General features: G+C 38.4%; 1 protein-coding gene across 3 annotated transcripts in view; it reads right to left on the bottom strand.

Moving 5' to 3' along the window:
- Positions 1–19,843, bottom strand: part of RBMS3 (RNA binding motif single stranded interacting protein 3) — a 448,215-nt gene that overhangs the window by 322,328 nt on the left and 106,044 nt on the right. For all 3 annotated transcript variants that reach the window (XM_074900571.1, XM_074900573.1, XM_074900572.1), the window contains exon 3: positions 2,216–2,274. In XM_074900571.1, coding sequence (XP_074756672.1) covers positions 2,216–2,274 — 59 coding nt within the window. The remainder of the gene's footprint in view (positions 1–2,215; positions 2,275–19,843) is intronic.

Here is a 19,843-nt window from a genome sequence, read left to right as displayed (position 1 = left end):
CAACCTTTTCACTTCACATTTTGCATTTCACAAAGAAATCCATTCCATTCCTTTCTTACCACTTGCAATGGGAACAGAAGACAGTTCTGATCACAGAACACCACATTTGTGGAGTGGTTACCAGTCAAACACGCATTTAAAACCAAAACAAGAAGTTAAGAATAATCATCGAGCACGCTTCCCACAGATGCTCTCCACCAACCTTTAGGCACCCAGATGAAGCATTTACCCTGACAAAACAGTGGTCTCAGACAACCAAGATCAACAGAGACAAATACATTCTCTTTCCCATGGACTTCACCTCATTATTCAACATACAACCCGGTTAAGATCCTACTCCATTTGCTTGACTTGTACTGCCATTTCAGATGCATAAATTCCAGAAACAAAGATGAAAAAAGGATGGAGTTGACACATGAAAGAACAGAGAACGCCTTGGTCGTGTGTATGGTAGTGGGGAGTGAGACAAGGATCTACATGTCCCCATCCCCGAAGGAAGGTCTTAGTTGTAGTGTAAGACAGTGAAGAGTGACCCCACGGTAACTCCAACCTACGTGATCACAGACTTTCTATTTCTCATTGCTCAAATCAGCAGCTCATGCCGCTCCAGCTGTCCTAAGCCTAAACTCCAACTCCTTCCTGTCCCAGAGCCCTATCCTCAAGCACGCCTACCCCAAAGCCTTTGCCATGCCACTGCAGCACTCTTTCTCATTAAACCAGGTCAGAGCCCATTCAATACGCTCTGCCCCTCTGTGGCCCTGTCATGCTGCAAGTCCCTCTCTCCCTACAGCTCCCCACATTGCAACCTTGCCTCCAAAACTCAAATCTCCTGGCCTCCAGCAGCCAGCAGCAGGCACATCCATCTCCTCCCAGTTTCAAACTGCAGCATTCACCTTTGTGCCCCCTCAGCCACCCTGACAGGGCTTTCTGTACTTGGCCCAGCCCATCTTCCCACAAGGATATTTCCTTCACAATACAATCAAAACAAAATTTAAAAAAAAAAAAAAAACAGACAAAACAAACAACACCCCAATCAGGTCTTTTTCCTCGTGTAATATAAAGACAGAGCAACATTATCAGAAGTCTGCTGGAACAGTGCTCAAAGGAAAGAAAACACATGCCCAGCAAATGCATGACAGTACAACATTTGATGATGGCCTGTGGCTGATCGGTTTGGTAGAGTTTCCTAAGACTAGAACTGCAGTCTTCCAGCCTACTTTTCTCTTGAGTGGCTAATGAATGCTGTTGTGGCAGGCAACAGTAAATCCCCACACTTCTACAAACTGCCAGAAAATCACTGGTACAGCTGGCAGAATTTTGCCCCATCGCATAATTTCCTGAAATGGCTTTCTCTGCTGTTTCTCTTCACACCCTATCTGTCCACTTGCAAGATATTCCTGTACTGTAATGCTTTTTCTTTTTACTAACTTATACAGAAATGCTGTTCAGAATGTGCTTATCATAAGAACCCACTTTAGTAGATCTTATTACTCCAAAAAGATTCTGTATATCACTAGTGTAAAGTTACAGAGTCATTTTAAAGCAGAGCTTCTCCCCCACAGACTTAATGGCTCTTTAGACTGGTAAATGAATAACAATTCTAGTCCTGAGATACCACTAGACAAGTTGGTCAATATTTATCTAGGCAAATATAGCTATACACACACACAAAACATGCTATAATTCACTAAAAAATTGTTTTCATACATTAGCAGAAAAATTAAGAACATAAAACTGGAAGAGGAATCATTTTTATATCTTGGTATTGCAACTTGTGGATCTATTTGTGTCATGAAGAGTATTTTCTTCTTCAAATAGTGGAGGCCAAGACTTCACAAAAATAGAAAAATTAAATGAGGTTTTGCTTGGGAACCTTTTCCCAAAGGTTTCTCATTTTTATATAGGAAATCAATTTGCATCACTGATGATATCATTCAAATCAGACAGCACTATGTGGTTAGAAGGTAATTTACTTTTCTACTGAAGCAATTTGATACTTGTTCTGATTTGTGATTTTCATTTTGTTTGTTAATGAAAAAAATTAATGAGCAATGTTACTGGAAACACAACTCAAAGCTTTGGCATTATTAAATATGTTTGTAATACACTGTACATTATGTTGATTGCACAGTTGGAGCCAAAGCCTTGGCAGTCAAGCCACCAGTCAATCATTCAAACAGACAATGAACTCACACGGTAGACGTTTTGCACGTACCTTTGCACTGATTTGTGTTTTTGTCAAGAATTGCCTTTGTGGATACAATTTTCCCATACCTATGGAGAAAACAAGAATCAGAGATACACGTTATTATATTTTAATAATGCAAATAGTTATATTTGCACACATATAACACACACTAGAAAGAGATCTGGTGCTCTTGAAAAATGTTCACCTGATACTCCTGGAGAGGTTCCTTTTGCCACTGCAGTTCAACAAATACCTTTAGGGTTCATCTGAAAAGCACTCATCATTTGTCACACCCTGTCCATTGTCAGCATAAATGCCAGTTATAACAGGGATTTTAAGACATCAGCACTGGTAAAGATATTTCTTCAGTCAAATTAATTAGGTTTGCTTAAAAATGTTGTGGTTTTTTTTTTTTAGCTGCCAAACAAGGCTTGTTTTAATACAGATGGACCACAGTCCTCCAAGATAAACAAAATACCGGAATAATAGTCATTTTTTTATATGCATGCACACGCAACTGTGCTCATGGTTGCATCCATGCCTGCGCATATAAACTCTAAATTTCTGGTTTGGATCAACAGAAGCTTTGAGGTTTATGTGCACCTCCAAGCTCTTTCCAAGATGAATGTTAATACTTGTTTGAATTTATATCACCCCCCATAGATAGTATGGCACTGCACTGCAATTTGATAGACTTCTGATAACACGATGAAGAAGGAATTCAGGCAGCTACAACTTGTTGCATTAAACAACTAGACCATAAAATAGATATCTGTCTTTACCTCCCAGAGGTTAAGACTCAAAATGAAGATTTAATAGTAAGTATCACAAAATCCTGGTAAAAGATCATAGAAGATGGCATTTATGGCTGAATATAGGAGTTTAGGAGAATAAGGAACATAATTTTATTCCTCAAGTCACTGATATGTTTTGGTCTCTGCTTCACTGAAGAGAACTTCCTCTAAAATGTCCCTTCCTAAAGTTTTTTTAAAAATATTACTGGTACTCTGATAGATTGGGCTATCATTTGAAAGACTTTTCCATGGAGTGTAACTTTTACCATCAATGAATGGCATATTAATACAAAAGATTATAATAAAATTGTATCTTCTGATGGCAAAGCAACACCCATAGAAAATAACCATAGTTCATCAATTCTAAACCACTGAAATGTATGGCAGGCCAATTTTTATTTGGTTAATCTTCATTAGCAGCAATATAAATTTGGTGTTAGTGACTTTTACTTGAAGTCCAGAAACCAGGACATGGAAGACCTTGCTGCAATTCCCTTATCTGCCTCAGGAGGAAACCCATGTCTCCTACTATACAGGAAAGGACAGCTAGAGCACTGTACTATGTATTCAAGGTCACACTCTTCTCTGTCCTACCAGTCTATAAACATGCCCAGTAAACCAGACCAAAAAAAAAAAAAAAAAAAAAGACAAAAAAAAGCGCCAGGAAGCCAAAAAGGGAATGTTACCATCACTCAATCACTCATGGGGAAAAGGGACCCTTGGGTTTCAGTCTGGGACGCAGCAACCACTTAAATATCTCATGAAGGGGGAGCAACACCAACAGGAAAGGCTGGGAACAGCCTGACTAAACAGTCTTTGGTACCAGCAAAGATGGTTTGAGGCAGTTTTGTGCCTGACAAAGTTCTCAGCTGAAGTTTCCACACTGAGTGACATGAAACCACTCAGCTTTAGATAAAAACTGCCGTCTCTCCATCTCTCTTTACTCTGTTTTGTGACTGATGCAAAGTGAGACTTTCCATTTCACTGTTTTTCCTTTCCCCGAGAACCCGCAAAAGCATTTGTTTCCATTTGACTTTCATTTTGTGGAGGAAAAACATGCTTTGCTTTGTTTTATTTCAGACTGAAACCAGTCAGAAGGAGGGCAAACTGACCTAAAGGCATTAACAGTTTGTGCAATCTAAGTTGAGCCCCAATTCAGCCATCTTTTAGGAACAACATCAACAACAACAACAAAAAAAAATCTTACAAGCCTTCCCCCCTCTTCTTTTTTCGCTGGTTCTGTAGACAGAATTTTGTGCTCTGAAGGCAGGCATAATCCATTGTATACCACAAAGGGTACATAAGCAAGTAGCTGTGGGTCTATTTTGGCATAGCTGGCTCTACTCCAAACACATATGTAACAGATTTAATGTTAACCATGAGATCACATGCTTTTCTAACCTCTGGTGTTTCCAGAATTGGGGCCTTTATACTCACTTATGTTCCACTTAATTTTATAATTCTTCATGGTAATACCTGAAGTTGACTTTGGCCTTAAAGACATTAGAGCACATATCTTAAGAAGGCAAAGCCAAATTCCCTGCTAGGGTGATTTATGGTTACTCAGTGGGCCAACTTACTCAGCAGGAAATTTGGCCGGTGTGGTGCATCTTCATTTATTTGATTTATTTAGATTTAAAAATCAAATACATGAAAAACACGCCTATCTTGTACAGGGCCTCTAACAGATATATGGAAAAAGAATCCAACAAAAATCAGCGGCTAACCCACAACAACCTCAAATAAAACACAACCCCTACCTAAACTTCCGCCAACAAAAACTAACACCCAGCCTCCATTTCAGTCCAGCCATTCCTAATGAATTGATATGTTGTTTCATCCAAGTCACGTGAGAGCTAGAAGTTAACATTTCTTGCCAGCAGAGACAGGCATTTGTGGTTCCACTGCTTTTATTACAGATTTCCCAGAGTTATTTGCTACATACTGTGATCCTGCAAACACTTAGTTACTCTAGAGATTTTACTCACAGAAGTAATTCTGTTCAGTTCAGAAGAGGTTTCGTCCTGCATGTAAACTTACGTGCCCACCTTCCCGTTTGCAAAAAGAGACATCAGATTGGTAAGAGGCATCAGAATAACAAACATTGTTATAGGCAATTAGCCATATGCAGGCGATTTAATCTACCGCTATAAAACTTGAGCACTACCACAAGAAAGTAATTGGAATTAATTTGGACACTGTTTTCCTAAATATTTCAAGTAATTATTTCACAGTAATCAGAACATCAGTTCTGATGAAGAATGTTAGTTTGTGTGCTGCATGAAATCAGGAAGGTATTTTGTACTTACAAACGTAGTCGTATTTCTTTCTTGCATGTGTGGAGAGTGCTATTAAGCCATGTCTCCTCTCCAAAGTTGCTTGGCTTTCTGGTTTTGTGACCTTTGATTGTGATTTGATTCACTGAGAAGTACCAAAAATATATTCCTCAATGAGAATGCCCACAGAAATAAGGATAAAGTGCATCGCAAGAGCTGGTCCCTTGTTTTCTTATATTTAAATGGAAACTACTGTAAAATTTAACAGCCTAGACACCTCTGTTCTACAAACTACTGATATCATTAATATAAAAAATACCAGGTATGGTTTGTTTGTCATGAGAAAACATGAGCACTGCTCAATTTCCTCATGAGTTACTGTGCATGGAGGTATTCTTTCAAAGATTTTGATTCAAAAATTCTGGTCAGAAAAAGGTAATTGCAGAACTGAGTTCATCTCAATACCGTATTACCTTCAAGATAATAACTGTATCATTAAGGATAACCTACTGCATCACAGTGTCCAAGGGAATAGATAATGTATCTGTGAGATGGCTACCTCAAGAATGTGTCTACTGAACATCTGAACTGAAATCGCTATTCACAAGATTTCCATACATACAATGTGTTGTTTTTCACTACATTCTTCCTGAAGTGTTATTTAAATGCATAGTAAGCACAAATAAAATTGTGTACATGCTTTTTAAAAAATCCTTTTTATCCCTTATATTAAATTATTCTTTTAATGTTTTTGTGTAATAATTTTAATTTAAAACCAGATGATCAGATGTTTGAAAGAGCTTCCACATCGGAAGCAACTACACAGACTAGGACTTCAGATCATTAAACAAGGACCCGTGCAGTGAGATGGTGACGAGCTGTCTTCATTGTTTCTTATAATACATACAGACTGCCAAGAAAATGATAAGTGTTAAAAACTGCAGAATATGTACTTCCCCAGAACAGAGAATTACTTGTGGAACTCATTGCTACAACCTGCCCTGATGCCGCACAGAGTGAATCTCTACAAAAAGCTATCAGACAGTTTCTAGGATGGAGAATCTGTCATAAAATTAATAGCAAAGACATTTGTGGCCCTAGAATTCACATACTGACAGAAACTGCAGGAGGATACCAGAGTGGTATCATTGTATGTTGTCCCTGTTTTAGCATCAAGAACCTCCACAGCTGCCAAAACAAATCCCTGTCTGACCCAGCCTAACTGTTCTTACATTCCAAGAGAACATTCATTTGGGGGCAAAAATTATGTTTATGTTTGTAAGAACATTAATTTATTTTCTTACAATTTTTTTTATTTTCTCTTGTATATATTGGTTTGGGGTAACTGCTCAAGTCATCTTATATCCGTAAATGTCACTTAAAAACACTTCACTTACAAATAGCAGTAACACACACCATGTTGCACGGACATTAGGACTAAGGGAAGACTCCACATTGCTGTGCCCAGAGAACCAATTTCCCTGCTCAGTCCTAGCTACAGAGCTATGTCAAAAAGCACTCTCAAGAGTCCCATTCCATTGCACCCCACATTTTCTGACTACTCAGCAGACTCATGAAAGATGCAAGCAATGCAGAATAAGCCCTTAACATACATCAAAGTTGCAATATCAATAGATCATTTCAAGAGCTTGCAGGCAGGCGGTCGATCAGCACTTAACGCTGCGGACAAAGCTCAACCAGGTCTTTCCTGGGAACTTATTTGATAACTGCTGTTAAAAGGGAGATAGCTCCTGAAGGAAGCACTGCAGCTGCAAGTGATACCACTCGCAAGATGCAGGAACCTTACCCACTGATCGTATCAATCCCAAACTGACAGAAATTTGCTGTCTCACAGCACACAAAGGATTCAAGCCGCTTCTGCCTGCGGGAAGCTGGGGGTGCAGGGAAGGCAAGTGGGCAACCAGGGTTAGAAGGCAAATGAGATTCAGCTGGGGATTCTCTCAAGGCAGAGGCACCACGTGCCACCCACCCCACTGCTGGCAGCCAATACACCAAGGTGGGAAGCAAAGAAGGGATTTCCTGGGAAGCCAGACTAGTCAGGGCCACTCAAAACTTTTCAGATTTTCTATGTTATTATGGAAAACAAAAGCCTCTCAGGATAAGCACATCTTATTCCGTCCTTTAAGACAGCCTTTGGGCTGGCCATGGCTAGTCCTGTAACACCAAATGGCCATAGGGCTGGACAGGACAAGTCTCTCCCCACTCATTCAACTCAGCACTTACACACACTCTGCCACCCTCACCTACAAGTCAGTAGCGCACAGGCATGTACAAAACACAGCTTTTGCCCAATTCTGGGTACTGCCTGTATGTTTTAAACAAACGTAGAACTTGGGATTTAAACTCAAGTAACCGATGTACAGAATTCTTCCTTGCTTCGTTAAATCAATGGAGTTACCATGCAATTTCCAAGTTCAGAGCTTAATAATTATATCCCCAGCATTAAGGTCCACTCAGGGCCTCACACATTGCTCAGAGCACAATTCACCCAACTAAAACCAGTCTGCATTTCTGGGCATTTAGATAATATATGCTTTTATCTTGGTAACTTTTGTACTGGGATGAATTTGACCAGCAGTAATTGGATTTAGATAAGCAACTCTGAGGATCTTTCATTCTTGTGAATTAATATATAAATAGCATAACTGAGTTTATGTTGTTTAAAGCAGACTCTATTAGGAAAATCATGGATTTCAAGAGGAAAAACACCCACCACATTGTGAAGGCCTAAAGTACAGAAGGAACTGCTGCTCAGTTTCTTGGAGAGACATTACTCCTATAATACACTGCTACATGAACTTAAAACATCCAAAAACACACAAAAGGAAAATTCACTCAGAAAGAAAACTCTGATTTGCACGATCATTTCTGGGTATTTCATCTATTGTATGAGATTTTTAATGCTTATATTTTTTCTCAAAAATACCACACATTACTCATTACTATTCCATTAAAAATTTTTAAAGATTGAGCTGCTTTTGTTGTTTCTCTGTAGATTATTTCTATTTTTAAAAAAAGAAAAATTAAGACTAAACTCTTTTATTCACACAAAAATACAACACAAAATTCATGCCATTCAGAGCACCTTTTATTTTCATGGACGAGTACATGGCTTGGAAATAAAGCAGGTGGTAGTTGCAGGGAACCTATGGTGATCTGGATTATCAAGATCATACTTCCATAAGAGTTTAATATTCAGCTTCTCCGTCTTCCCTACTTACTTCAGTCTGGCTGTCAAGTTTATAAAAATCATTCCTTCACTAAATATAATACAAGTTGTCCAAGTTTCAAAAATACCACAGAAAAAGGGACGGGGCCTCTTAAATCCTTTGGTTGCACATCTAAACCAGCCCTGGACTCTCAGAAGAGCTCTTAAGTCAATAGTACTGAATTCTGTAAGGGTAGATGTTGCTCAGCAATTTTGATACCCAGACCATGTATTTCTGTTCCTAACAACACAGTTATGAGTCCACTGTTAAGTCGACAGTAATGAATATTGTAGCATCTATAAGAAGTGAATTTTCAAGATAACGAAAGCTGATGAACCACTGAAAGAATGTATGTGTATTCAATAATATTTTCTGGAACAGATACTACTAAGGGTGTAGTGATTTCACTCATACACGGGCCTATTATTCACCATCACCTCATGCCTTCTGAAAATATATTTTTCAAAAGTATGAGGGGAAAAAAGCTACAAAACCCCATAAAATATCTATATGCACATGTCTGTGAACATGATTATTGCTTTAGATAAATAAACCCCAAGATCCTAATATTCTCTTGAATAACAGTTCCATGTTAGGAGGAAAGACCCTAAAAGGCTATTTCAGATTATTGATCATGCCTTTTACTTTATTCTGCATTTACAGATCATATTCAGAAATCCTACTTTTCAGGGGAAGATGCAAGCATTATTTATCTCAAATCACAGGACTCTAATACAGCCTTGGAACAGCTGTGTTCAGTCCTTTGGTGCTCTTTTATTGAATATGGAAAACTTGGTAGGTTTATTGAAGTTTGCTTCTTATAAAATTTCAACAACCTAAGGCAGAGAATACTGTAAATAAACCTCTTAAATGTGTCTAGAAACACCTACAACAAACAATCCCTCTGCTGTTAAAATGCTAGCTTTCTTTTTTAGTGTTCCTAAAATCTACTGCTATTAAAGCACAGGAATGCATCTCTCCATCTTCACTGAAACAATGGAGATATCGCACATTCAAGTTAGAAATGTATTTACAAGACAATGCAGATATTTACCAAGAGAGTCCTATTTCCTATTCAAACTTACCTGCGTTCATATAGCTAAACATTGTATGCACATCACCTCTGGAAAAATAGTCCCATATGAAAGTGTACAGGCTCTAGAGACTTATTCTAATTGCTTTCACTACTTGGGAAATTAAGCCAGATAAAACAGAATTTAAAGTAAATTAAATTTAAACAGATACTAAATTTCTGGAAATAGAAAGAACTAGAACTTTCAGACCTGTAAGTATATCACTTCAGTAGTTCAAAGGTAACTTTTCCTATAGCCTTGTTCTTTTCCTTGCCAAAATAAAGACATTTTTGTCTGCATGTAAATGAAATTAGGTGGCTTGATCCAACACTTGCAGAAATCAAAGACAGTTTTTTCATCGGCTTCAGTAGGTACAAACTCAAATCCTATTCACAGCGCTTATAATAAGGCTACAGATTTGTCACACTCTTGATACCCAAGACAGAATAAAATGCCACTTATTAAAGTTGCACTCCCCATAAAAACTTCATGTTCTACAGTGGTTTTCCCCATTTGTTGCAAGTAAGACATTTGACTCTTAGCTGCAGTTCTAATTCTAAACACTGTTTATTCTGAATTAGTGCTATATCTTATATTCATATTATATCTGTATGTTTGAATATTGAAGCTATTTAAGACTATTTAAAACATGATTACATTATTGTATATCTTATTTAAATTAAGATTCTGACATTTATATTTTTGCTTTGATAGAAAGCTGTTTTTCCCTCACAGTTCTGCCATGACAAATAACCAGTGTTAATAATTAATTAGCAAAATATTCTACAGTTGCTAAATTAAGTACGGAAAATGAAATTCATGCATAAATTAATAACTACGATTTCAGGCAGAACACTTCAGTCCTTCTTCTGGGCCATCATTAAATCTTCAACTACTAATTATTCCATATTTGCAAGAATTCAGATGTCTTAAAAAAATAAGATGCAACTTTTGTTTGTAGACACTTAGCAGTGCCAGTACATTTTCTGTATAATGATAGGATGCATTATTTGGAAGGCATCTTAGGGATCTGAAATCCTTCACGGAATGAGATGTGGTTTACTGTAGCCTGTCACAAATTATAATGCCAGGCATACCTTAATTTTCAAGTAACAGGAGGGGAAAAAAAAAAAATAAAAATCCCAAAACTATCTTTTCTGCTATAAAGACATTGCTCATCAGCATTGGAAAAAAATTTAAGATCTTCAAATTTAAGAATCTCCTCTATACAACAATTCAATTATTTCACATATTGTAAAAATACCAACACCCCTCCCATACCATTTCTGTGTGTAGAATTTATTTCCTTTGTATGTTCTCTTGCATGCTGTGCTGTCTTGTATCTGATTTCTCATTCAGAATCTTGCTTACTTACGGAGAATTCATTGTTAAATTGCAGTTGGTATGAACCAGCATGCCAGCATACCATGATATTAATCTCTAAAGTATTCAATCATTTAACAATAGCCTCATTATTCAAGGGAACCCTGAGTGTTCAGTTTGTGCAGTTTTTCTGACATTTCACTAAAACAATTTACTCTTAAAATAATTCAATGACTGCAACATATTGTAAAATATATGTACACATATATATGTCTCAATCAGATGGTTCCTGTCCAATAATAGCCAAGAAAATAAAAGGAATTAAAGAAAAAAGCAAGAACTTCAGCTACCACCAGGGACCATGAACTCAAACTGATAATTTAAAGCTAAAGCATTTTATAGAGTTCACACAGAGGCCATTTGAATCAAATGTGTGAGTGAGACTTCTTGAGTTCACAGAGCTCCCATTTCACTATTTACAAATTAGAAAAATCCAGGTACTTGGGATGTCTTTGGAAACAATGTAGTTTTGAGAGGAACTGTTTCTTAAAATTTTTACATTGCAAAATATATATTCCAGGAACAACATCATGGAACTACTTCTTCTTATATATATTTATTTTAATCTTTTATTTCCAGGGCTGGAATGTCACAGTTATGTTCATTTTCCAAAGGCCGAACTTTGACAAAAGTGGTGCAGAGGAGCACATTTTTCTCTGCCTGAAATTTCCAATGAGAAACAAGAGCATGGATTCGTATTTTTATAATTACATGGATAAAAGTTCACACTGCTTAGCTTGGACTGGGACAGAATATTTCTTTAGTCCATTTATTTGGGCAACTCTGTAACATGGAAGACAGACTCAGGAGAGGGTATGAAAATGGATTCGATAAGCTATTTGTCCACGATGTTTTTAAATATTCATGCACATGTACAACCTCAGGCATGTAAGAAGCCTAGTTGAAATTAAAGTGGACAATCCATGTTTGTCAAGGTTAAAGTACGTTTGTAGGTTCACAAATCAATGTGCCCGTTTGGTGTGGAAAGTCCTCCCTACAGCCCTGATACAGTAAACAGACTTACATAGGACACACAAGTGAAAGTTTCCAGTCAGTGAGTGCTTTCCTTTCCTCAGCGCAAGGCCTATAACTACTACAGTAATTAGTTTAAAAGAGGTCAAATCTGCTCTTGCTGGTAACTCACCATAACTCTCAGACCAGGGTCCAAAAGCAGGTGTTCTCTAAAACCTTTTCTTTATCAACAGTAAAATTTAAACTAGGCGAAGCTCCCCAGCATGAAATATAGAAATGTAATTTATTAATTGTGTGTTAATTTTTTTTAATTTTCAAAATGTTTCAGAAACCTGCAAGTACAGCACTGAGTCACCTGTCACAAAAACACATTTACAGGTTTAAAAAGACATTAGAGTTGTTGTCTATTGTATGAACAATTCTTCATTATTTATTGTCCAAAGATGGACATAATTGAACATATTAGCTTCACTGTGTCAGGATGGAAATATGTTTAGAGAAGGAGACCTTATTAAAAACTGTACTTTGGATCACACTCTTGGTTTCCAGAAACCTGGTGGCCTCCTTCTGGGTCCGATGGGTTGTCCCAGTTTACACCAACAGAGCAACTGCCTCATTATTTTCTGTCTTTGAGCACTGAAGTTACACTTTAAGGTAAGAGCAAAGGGCAGGGAATATGACATCATTAGCATGACTTGTAGCTCTCTGCTCCTCAGTCAGCACTTCTGAGCCTAAGACAAACAAAATCTTAATCAGCCAAAAACTCCTCACTTAGGCTTTGTGCCATCTGCTCTCACCAGACACCTTGGTCATGAGTATCCTACCGAAGAAAAGCCAACATTGGCAATTGCTATGGTTCAGCTTGCACCCAGAAACAGCCTACATGGACCAGCAAGGGGTTAGTATTAAGGCATGGAATTCATTAAATAAATACACTCTTTATATACTTCGTGTCTTTTGTCCTTAAAAGACTTGGTTGGTCCTGCCAAGTAGAGCCCTGGATGGAGAGTTATGAAAAAAGATATGTTATATAGCCCATCCTTTCTGAAATATACATGGGCAGATATGGAAAAAGGAGCAAGAACTCAAATATTTTATGTTTCTGCTGAGAAATTTTACCCCAGGAACAAAAGAGTCACTGAAAAACACAGTGAGGACATCTTGAAATCTGATCAGTAACCCTGGATTTGAAAGCAAACTAGCTTCAGTTGCTTGGGAGCCCTCAAGAAAAGAATTTTGAACATTACTGGCTTCAGGTGCCTTCTAATAAACTAATTAAACAAGATGCAATCCTCAAACCATATAAAGATACACATGGAAAAACTGAAACCTCATTCTGAGTATTGGACATACTTTGAGAGAAAGAACTGCAATGCACTGCAAGAAACCCACAATGCTTCCTGTAACTGACCAAGGAATACACTACTAGCAATTCCAGTTGCTAAAACACCAAAAAAATTATTAAATTAACTTTTGGTATTAAAAAATAATTAAGAAATAATTACATTTGAGATACCCTTTTACTTTGCTCATATATTTTGAGCTTTTGTGATAGGCTGTATTTTTATGCCTCTTCAGAGCCATGAAAGAGAGAAACCCACATTTTTTTTAAAATTGAAAGCTGAGATTCCCATCTTATCACACGCCTCAGGATCTAAGGGTTTAAGAAACAAATATTGTGAACCTCACAATAAACTTCTGAGGATTGGCAACACTAAGGGCAACATCTTCATCAAATATTAGTGAACATCCTCAGCCAGGGAGAAAACAGTCCTTGGCAGTTGCATGTTTTGGGTCCCAGAAAACAACCTTGCGAAGAAAAAAATCCAAACAAACAAGCAACAAAATAATAACAATGAACAAATTCACCCTGTGTTCTATTACGTGATTTGTAAAAACATGGATTTAAAGATTTATTAAAACCTCAGTGCTGACACCACTCACTTTGCTACTGCCATCACACACGTAAACAGCAAGTATATCCTATATGGCTAAATTATATTCCAGCAGCCAAATTATAATCTGCCAAATGTGCTGGGTTTAAAACTTAATACACCAAATTTACAATTATGACTTCTAGCAGCAAGCTGACTGCTTTGTGAACATCCCATCAGAAGCAGGGAAAGAACAAAACCAATGTAAAAAGAACATAGTCTTCATGAAGTCTACAAGAAACAGACCTATAGTCTACAAATATTTACAACTATGTACAACTGAATTCATACTCTGGACAGTCCTGAATGCACCCCATGGCCAGCTCTCATAAATCAAGTACTTGCAGTATCAGACCACATATTTATGCATTCCTGAAACATTCACCAACAGCATTTTCACCCTTTCCTTGCACTTACTCAAACCATGGGAGTTTCTGACCCGTTCCCTTTCAGCTGCTCAAGAAAGGAAGGTCTCAAAATACCAGCATCTTGAGTAAGAAGCCAAAGCAAAAGAAAAGGTCCACTCCAACTATTCATTTCCCATATGCCTCTGCTCTTTGCTTTCTTTGGACTTGCTCCAGAGACCACTGAGATCAAGAGAAAGACCTATGTATTTGCCCAGTTCTGCAATTTCTAAGAGCCATTAAATGTTACTCTACATGCAACATTCCATTTTGTAAGACAATTTCCTAAGTTCAAACTTGAGTTTCTTTTCGATTCCCACATTCTCAGGACAACAGCTCCTTTGTTCAAGCTTCCATAGTTATGGGAATGTTATCTCTGGTTTAGCCTTTAATATTGAGCAGAGTCAGAAAAGAATCATCCTCTTGTTTGAGATGTAAAGATTTATGCCTGCTTACATTTTTAAGATACATAAACATTCAAACATACTTACAAAATCTAAGCAAATTTACTCTTAGTAGAGCCATTATCTGACTGACGATATTTAACACGTTAGTTTAGTTTCCTTATCTCCCCCATGAAATAGTTTTTTCAAAATCTGTTACAAGAGTAAAATGACATCATCCTAGTGGAAAACAAGCTTTCTCCAGCCTGTCTGCAAGGAAGCAGCCAGACTGAGGCAGTAAGGTTTAGTTAGCAGGAGGTCAGCAGAAAATAAGAGAGGGAAGTAAACCATTACACGTGAGGGAGGGCCACCCGAAGTTGAGAGACACACTCAGTGCTGCAGTGAAACTCTGTGGTTCAGGAAATGGACACAAATGTGTAAGACTAGAGAACAGCAGAAAAAAATGACCCTAGTCTGAATTCCCAACTACACCTGCACACAGTAAGGAACACAAGGACCTGTCCACACCACAGTCATGCCAGTTCTGCAGGAGAACATGGAGCCACCTCAGCTAGCTTTAACCTAGTCCCAGGTTTCACTGCATGGCTCTAAAACCCAGAAGTATCTGCAACATAGATGCTGATTCAGGAAGTTAAATGCACAGCACTGATTCAGTGCTGCAGGTTTGTTCTCCAGCTAAAAGAAAAATGAACTTAAAAAAAGAATCACCATTTGTATAAACCCCAGGCAGTCTTCTCCCCACTCCCCATGTCCCCCCATGCCAGAGCTTCTCCAGAAGGCCATTCTCTCGCCCATCTCTAAGACTACCATGTTCAAGATCAGCTCAATTTTGACAGGGGGGAACAGAAAGCCTTTTGAGTCTTCTCTCACTTTTGAAGCCTTTGTATTTTTTAATCCCTGCTCTGCCAATTTTTTTCTCCCCTTCCCCCATCCCCTTTAGTGGAAATTTTCTACTCTTTACAAGCCAGTCTCTCTGCAGAAAATTGATTTCCCCTAGGATACAGCCATCCTACTGTTCTATGCATGGTCATTAATGACCATCCTGTTCACCAGAGAGACAGACGCAGCAGCACTCCTCCCCAGCTCCTTAGCACATAAAGTGCACAGGGAAAAAGCAGAACAACCTCACAGCTTAACCATACCAAGAGTTGTCATCACCAGAAAATACCATACAAAATCTCCCAATGAGCTATTATGAAAGTAAAGTAATTCTTGCTGGTTTCTGTCACTTTTTACTTCCACTGCACTAGATTATAATTTTTAAATCTTCTCCAAATAATGACCATCACGTAGTTCCCCCTCTCCCAGAGTCATGTGGGAATGAACTCTAAATCAGATGTGACTTGACCTTACATTGTTTTTACATGAACACTGGTATCAGCATATCCAGGGGCAGAACGCATTTCAGCACAGCCCACAAAACCTGTCCGAAGATATAAGAAAATATCTGGGTGCTCCACTTTTTGCCGTTTTAGCTGCTTTGCAAGCAGTGTACCTGCTGGCTTCACTGTCTCTGAGATATGCATCCTTGGAGTGACAGACAATACTCCCCTTAGCTCTTGGTGACTCTGATGCCAATGGGTAAAATAGAACAACTGTACTCAGAAAACAGCTGAAGCCTTCCCTATAAATATCTTTAAGTTGACTCCCTGCTTCCTCCTTGACCCATGGAATCCTTGCAAGAACTTCCCCTTGTTCTTGCTGGTACAGGGAGGTACAATGGAGAGCTGGAAACCATGGGGAAGAAGATGGGGTAGTCAACAGTTTTTCTTCCATTTCCAACAAATGAATTCTTTTTTTAAATGAAGTTAACCTTGCTTACTGAGTTGCATCACTAGCTTCAGCAGGACCAAAAATGAAAAATGTATGGCCCAAAGATGGGTATAGAGATGGGTTGGTATTTTTAGAATAATTCAGCTTAGATCTAGTGAATTTACCTCAAGCAAGTAACAGCAGTGTCTTTAAATCAAAAGGTACATTTAAAACAAAACAAAAAATCTTTTTAGTGACTGTTGAACAGAAAAAATAAACCCTAAAAATTAGTTCTGAAATTGGGAGAGACGCTTAGCTACTGAACTGCAACTTGGTCTGAAAAAGGTCAACACAGCTAACTCCTGATGCAGCACTTCAGAAATGTTGGGGTGGGTAAACTGCCCAAGCCAAGAAATTTGTATTTAAAGATCACATTGTCCAGCTATGCTCTGTAAATTGTTCCAGGATTTCTTTATATAATTCTCACTAATGCTGGCTGATGTTAGCTGAGGAAATCCTCTGCAGACAAACAGGACAATCCACCCCACTGTAGGTTCCATAAAATCACACGCTCTATGGAAATTTCCAAATACTTCAGCACAATATGGGTGAGTTAAGGATAAAGTTTCAAGCCTGAACTCCATAATTTCCTGTCTTTTGCTAGTCTACACAGCTCTTTAATGTTATGTTAATATCATTTTTGTGGGTGTGATTGAATTACCCACCGCTCTTGATGCCAGCATTAGTGGATTTCTGTGTAATAGGAGAGCATGCTTTACTGCGCATACTGTTACTAAATACCATTAAGCAGACCAGCTGCAGACCTCCTGATAGCAGGACTGGAGGGCTACCTCATTAGGAGGCGACAAGCACTTTACTGCTGGCACATGGCCTGAATCCTGCGAGCCCTCAGCATGTCAAACTCACCTCGATGCCCCCACCAGACAGCCTGCCACAGCAGGTCCCCTGGCCGAAAAAAGTGCCCAGCCCCAGGAATCTGCCGAAAGTGCCGAGATCCCTCTCACAGGCTCAACACGCCGAATCCCCATGGTACTGCCATGACTTGGCAGTCTGAAAAGATAGAGATGTATTTACTTGGCGACATTTCGACTGCAGGTGCAACCAAGGGCTGCTAAATTCTCCACTGAGACTGTGCCTCACACACTGGTGACAGCTACTAACTAGTGGTATAGTCCTTTAAAAAATCTCTTTCAGAAGTGTTACTGGAGAGATTAAAATGCCATGCGTGCATGAGTTCTAACAATTCTAGGGCAGCCTCTGACGGGAGATTTAACACAAGCTTTCTCATCAATACCCTTGTATTGCTAACCAGCACCTACTAAGCAAATGATGCACCTGACAACTGTCAGAAATACCTTCTTTAGAGGAGCATTGGACTAGGGAAGAAAGCTGGGGCAGGAGGTGAGGGGGGGAATGGAAAAAAGAATGACGGAGGACAAGGAATTTAAGTCTATTCCACACAGTTGGCTGAATACACTCTAAACTGTACTGACAGACAACAATGTCCAAGGAGTTGCAATGTATGCCAGTCACTCTTCACTCTGACCCACCTCTTCCTCACCACAAAATGCCTCGTAGTCTGGCTGGTAGAGCTACTTACCCAACAGCAGTGGGAGACTCAGCTTCTAGCAGTCGCCTAAAAGCAGCTCCATGTCCCCAGCATATCATGGGAACAGCATGGCAGGGACACATCAAGTACATTTGACGTGGTCTTGTGATCAAGAGAAATTCTTGTTTCTCTATATCTAAGTGTAGTAAGAACCAACAAACAAATGCAGGAAGCTAACGAGAACTAACAGTTGCAAGTCCACATTACAACAAAACCAGGTTTTCCTTACCACTTGCTGAAAATAGAGATGAAAAAAACTAGAAGTTCCAAAAGTGATGACAGTATTTAATAGCTGTATCATTATAGCCTGTCTCCCATGTCTGTAAGACCTGCAATCAATCACATCTTTAGTGCAATTCTTAGGCAATGAGCAAAACCATGGCATGAGCATACTGCCCTGCTTTGATTTAAACCCCACCAATGACTTGGTCATATTCCATTTTGTTCCACTGTAGCCACCAGTTTTCCTCTCCATTTAGAAGCAATTGCTTTGAGTTAATTTTATTCTGAGAGTCAAGAGATTGCCCTATATGAATCCTTCACAGCTCTCTGAACTGGCTACGCTGTACATGTGATATGTATTAATTTGTTATGCAGTTCATAAGGTACTTAATAAACTTTATATTGAAATATTTGTGCTAAATTATTGTAATTAAAAATCTTCATAGCCATAGTCCATTGAACTGGCAATCCTAAATTTGGGGTTGATTTAGGTAAAGCAGAGAGGACAAGAAACATTAAAGATGAGTAGAGCAATTAAGTTCTATAAAATTAAGTTAGGTATGGCTTAGATCCAAATTCCGTACTTTTTAAAATAAAGCATCAATGGTGCTACAGTTATCTCATGCTATGGGGTTTTGTTACTCAAAGCCAAGGATGCACAGACACCTGATTTACAAATACAGGTAATCAAAACCTCAGAGGTAGAGAGATAAGCTTCTGCTTCTGATATAGTGCCAGCACCAGTATACTGGCATCTCCACTGAGAGCATGTTGCACCTCCTTACACTCCTGCTAGGACTCCATAGCAGCTTTTGAGCATTATTTCTCATGCTTAGCAACATAGATGTTCCAGTGATACATTTCATCCACAAATATATACAAACAGATATGGCTACATAAACTATATATAATAACAAATCTCCATAAACATGAAAAGGAAAATATTTCTAACCTCCAATAATTAGTTTTTAAACATTTAAATGACGCCTGCAGCCCTTGATGAATTTATACAAAGGCTGGAAAAAACTGTCTTATAATCAGAGATTTAAACAGCTCCATCTATTTTGATTAAAGTCTAAAACGTGACTTGATTATTGTGCATAGGTACATCTGGGAGGAGGATGGAGGGAGAGAAGAGAATCTAAAAGGTCCTTAATCTGATTACACAAAGAACCACCAGGTAAAAATCAACACCAGAAAGTTGATTTAGAAGTGGGTCAGAAATGCTGACCACGGAATGCAGTTAACAGGAACAAACCATTAGCAACAGCAGTAGGTTTGCTGTTGCTTTCATAACTCCAAATCCAGAGTGGGTGCTTTTCTGGAACATACTCTACATCAGAATAGATTGCTATACACAGTCCAGGAGCAAATAAGGGAAATTTAAGGACCTGAATCAACCAGAAGATAATGGTAGACCATCTCTTGGTCTCTTCTTAATCTTAAATTCTATGAATATGTGAATTATTTTATCCCTTTTAGTTCCTAGTTCCCTACTGTAAAGAAGCTAAAAAGTTAATGTTCTTCTTGAATCAGTGAATTACAGAAAATAATTGAAGTTTCATAATTGGATTATAACCC

The sequence above is a fragment of the Athene noctua genome, chromosome 2 (genome assembly GCF_965140245.1).
Source record: "Athene noctua chromosome 2, bAthNoc1.hap1.1, whole genome shotgun sequence".
In the NCBI taxonomy this organism is placed as follows: Eukaryota; Metazoa; Chordata; class Aves; order Strigiformes; family Strigidae; genus Athene; species Athene noctua.
The sequence above is the reverse complement of the archived record's forward strand: the minus strand, read 5'-3'. Positions and strand labels throughout refer to the sequence as shown.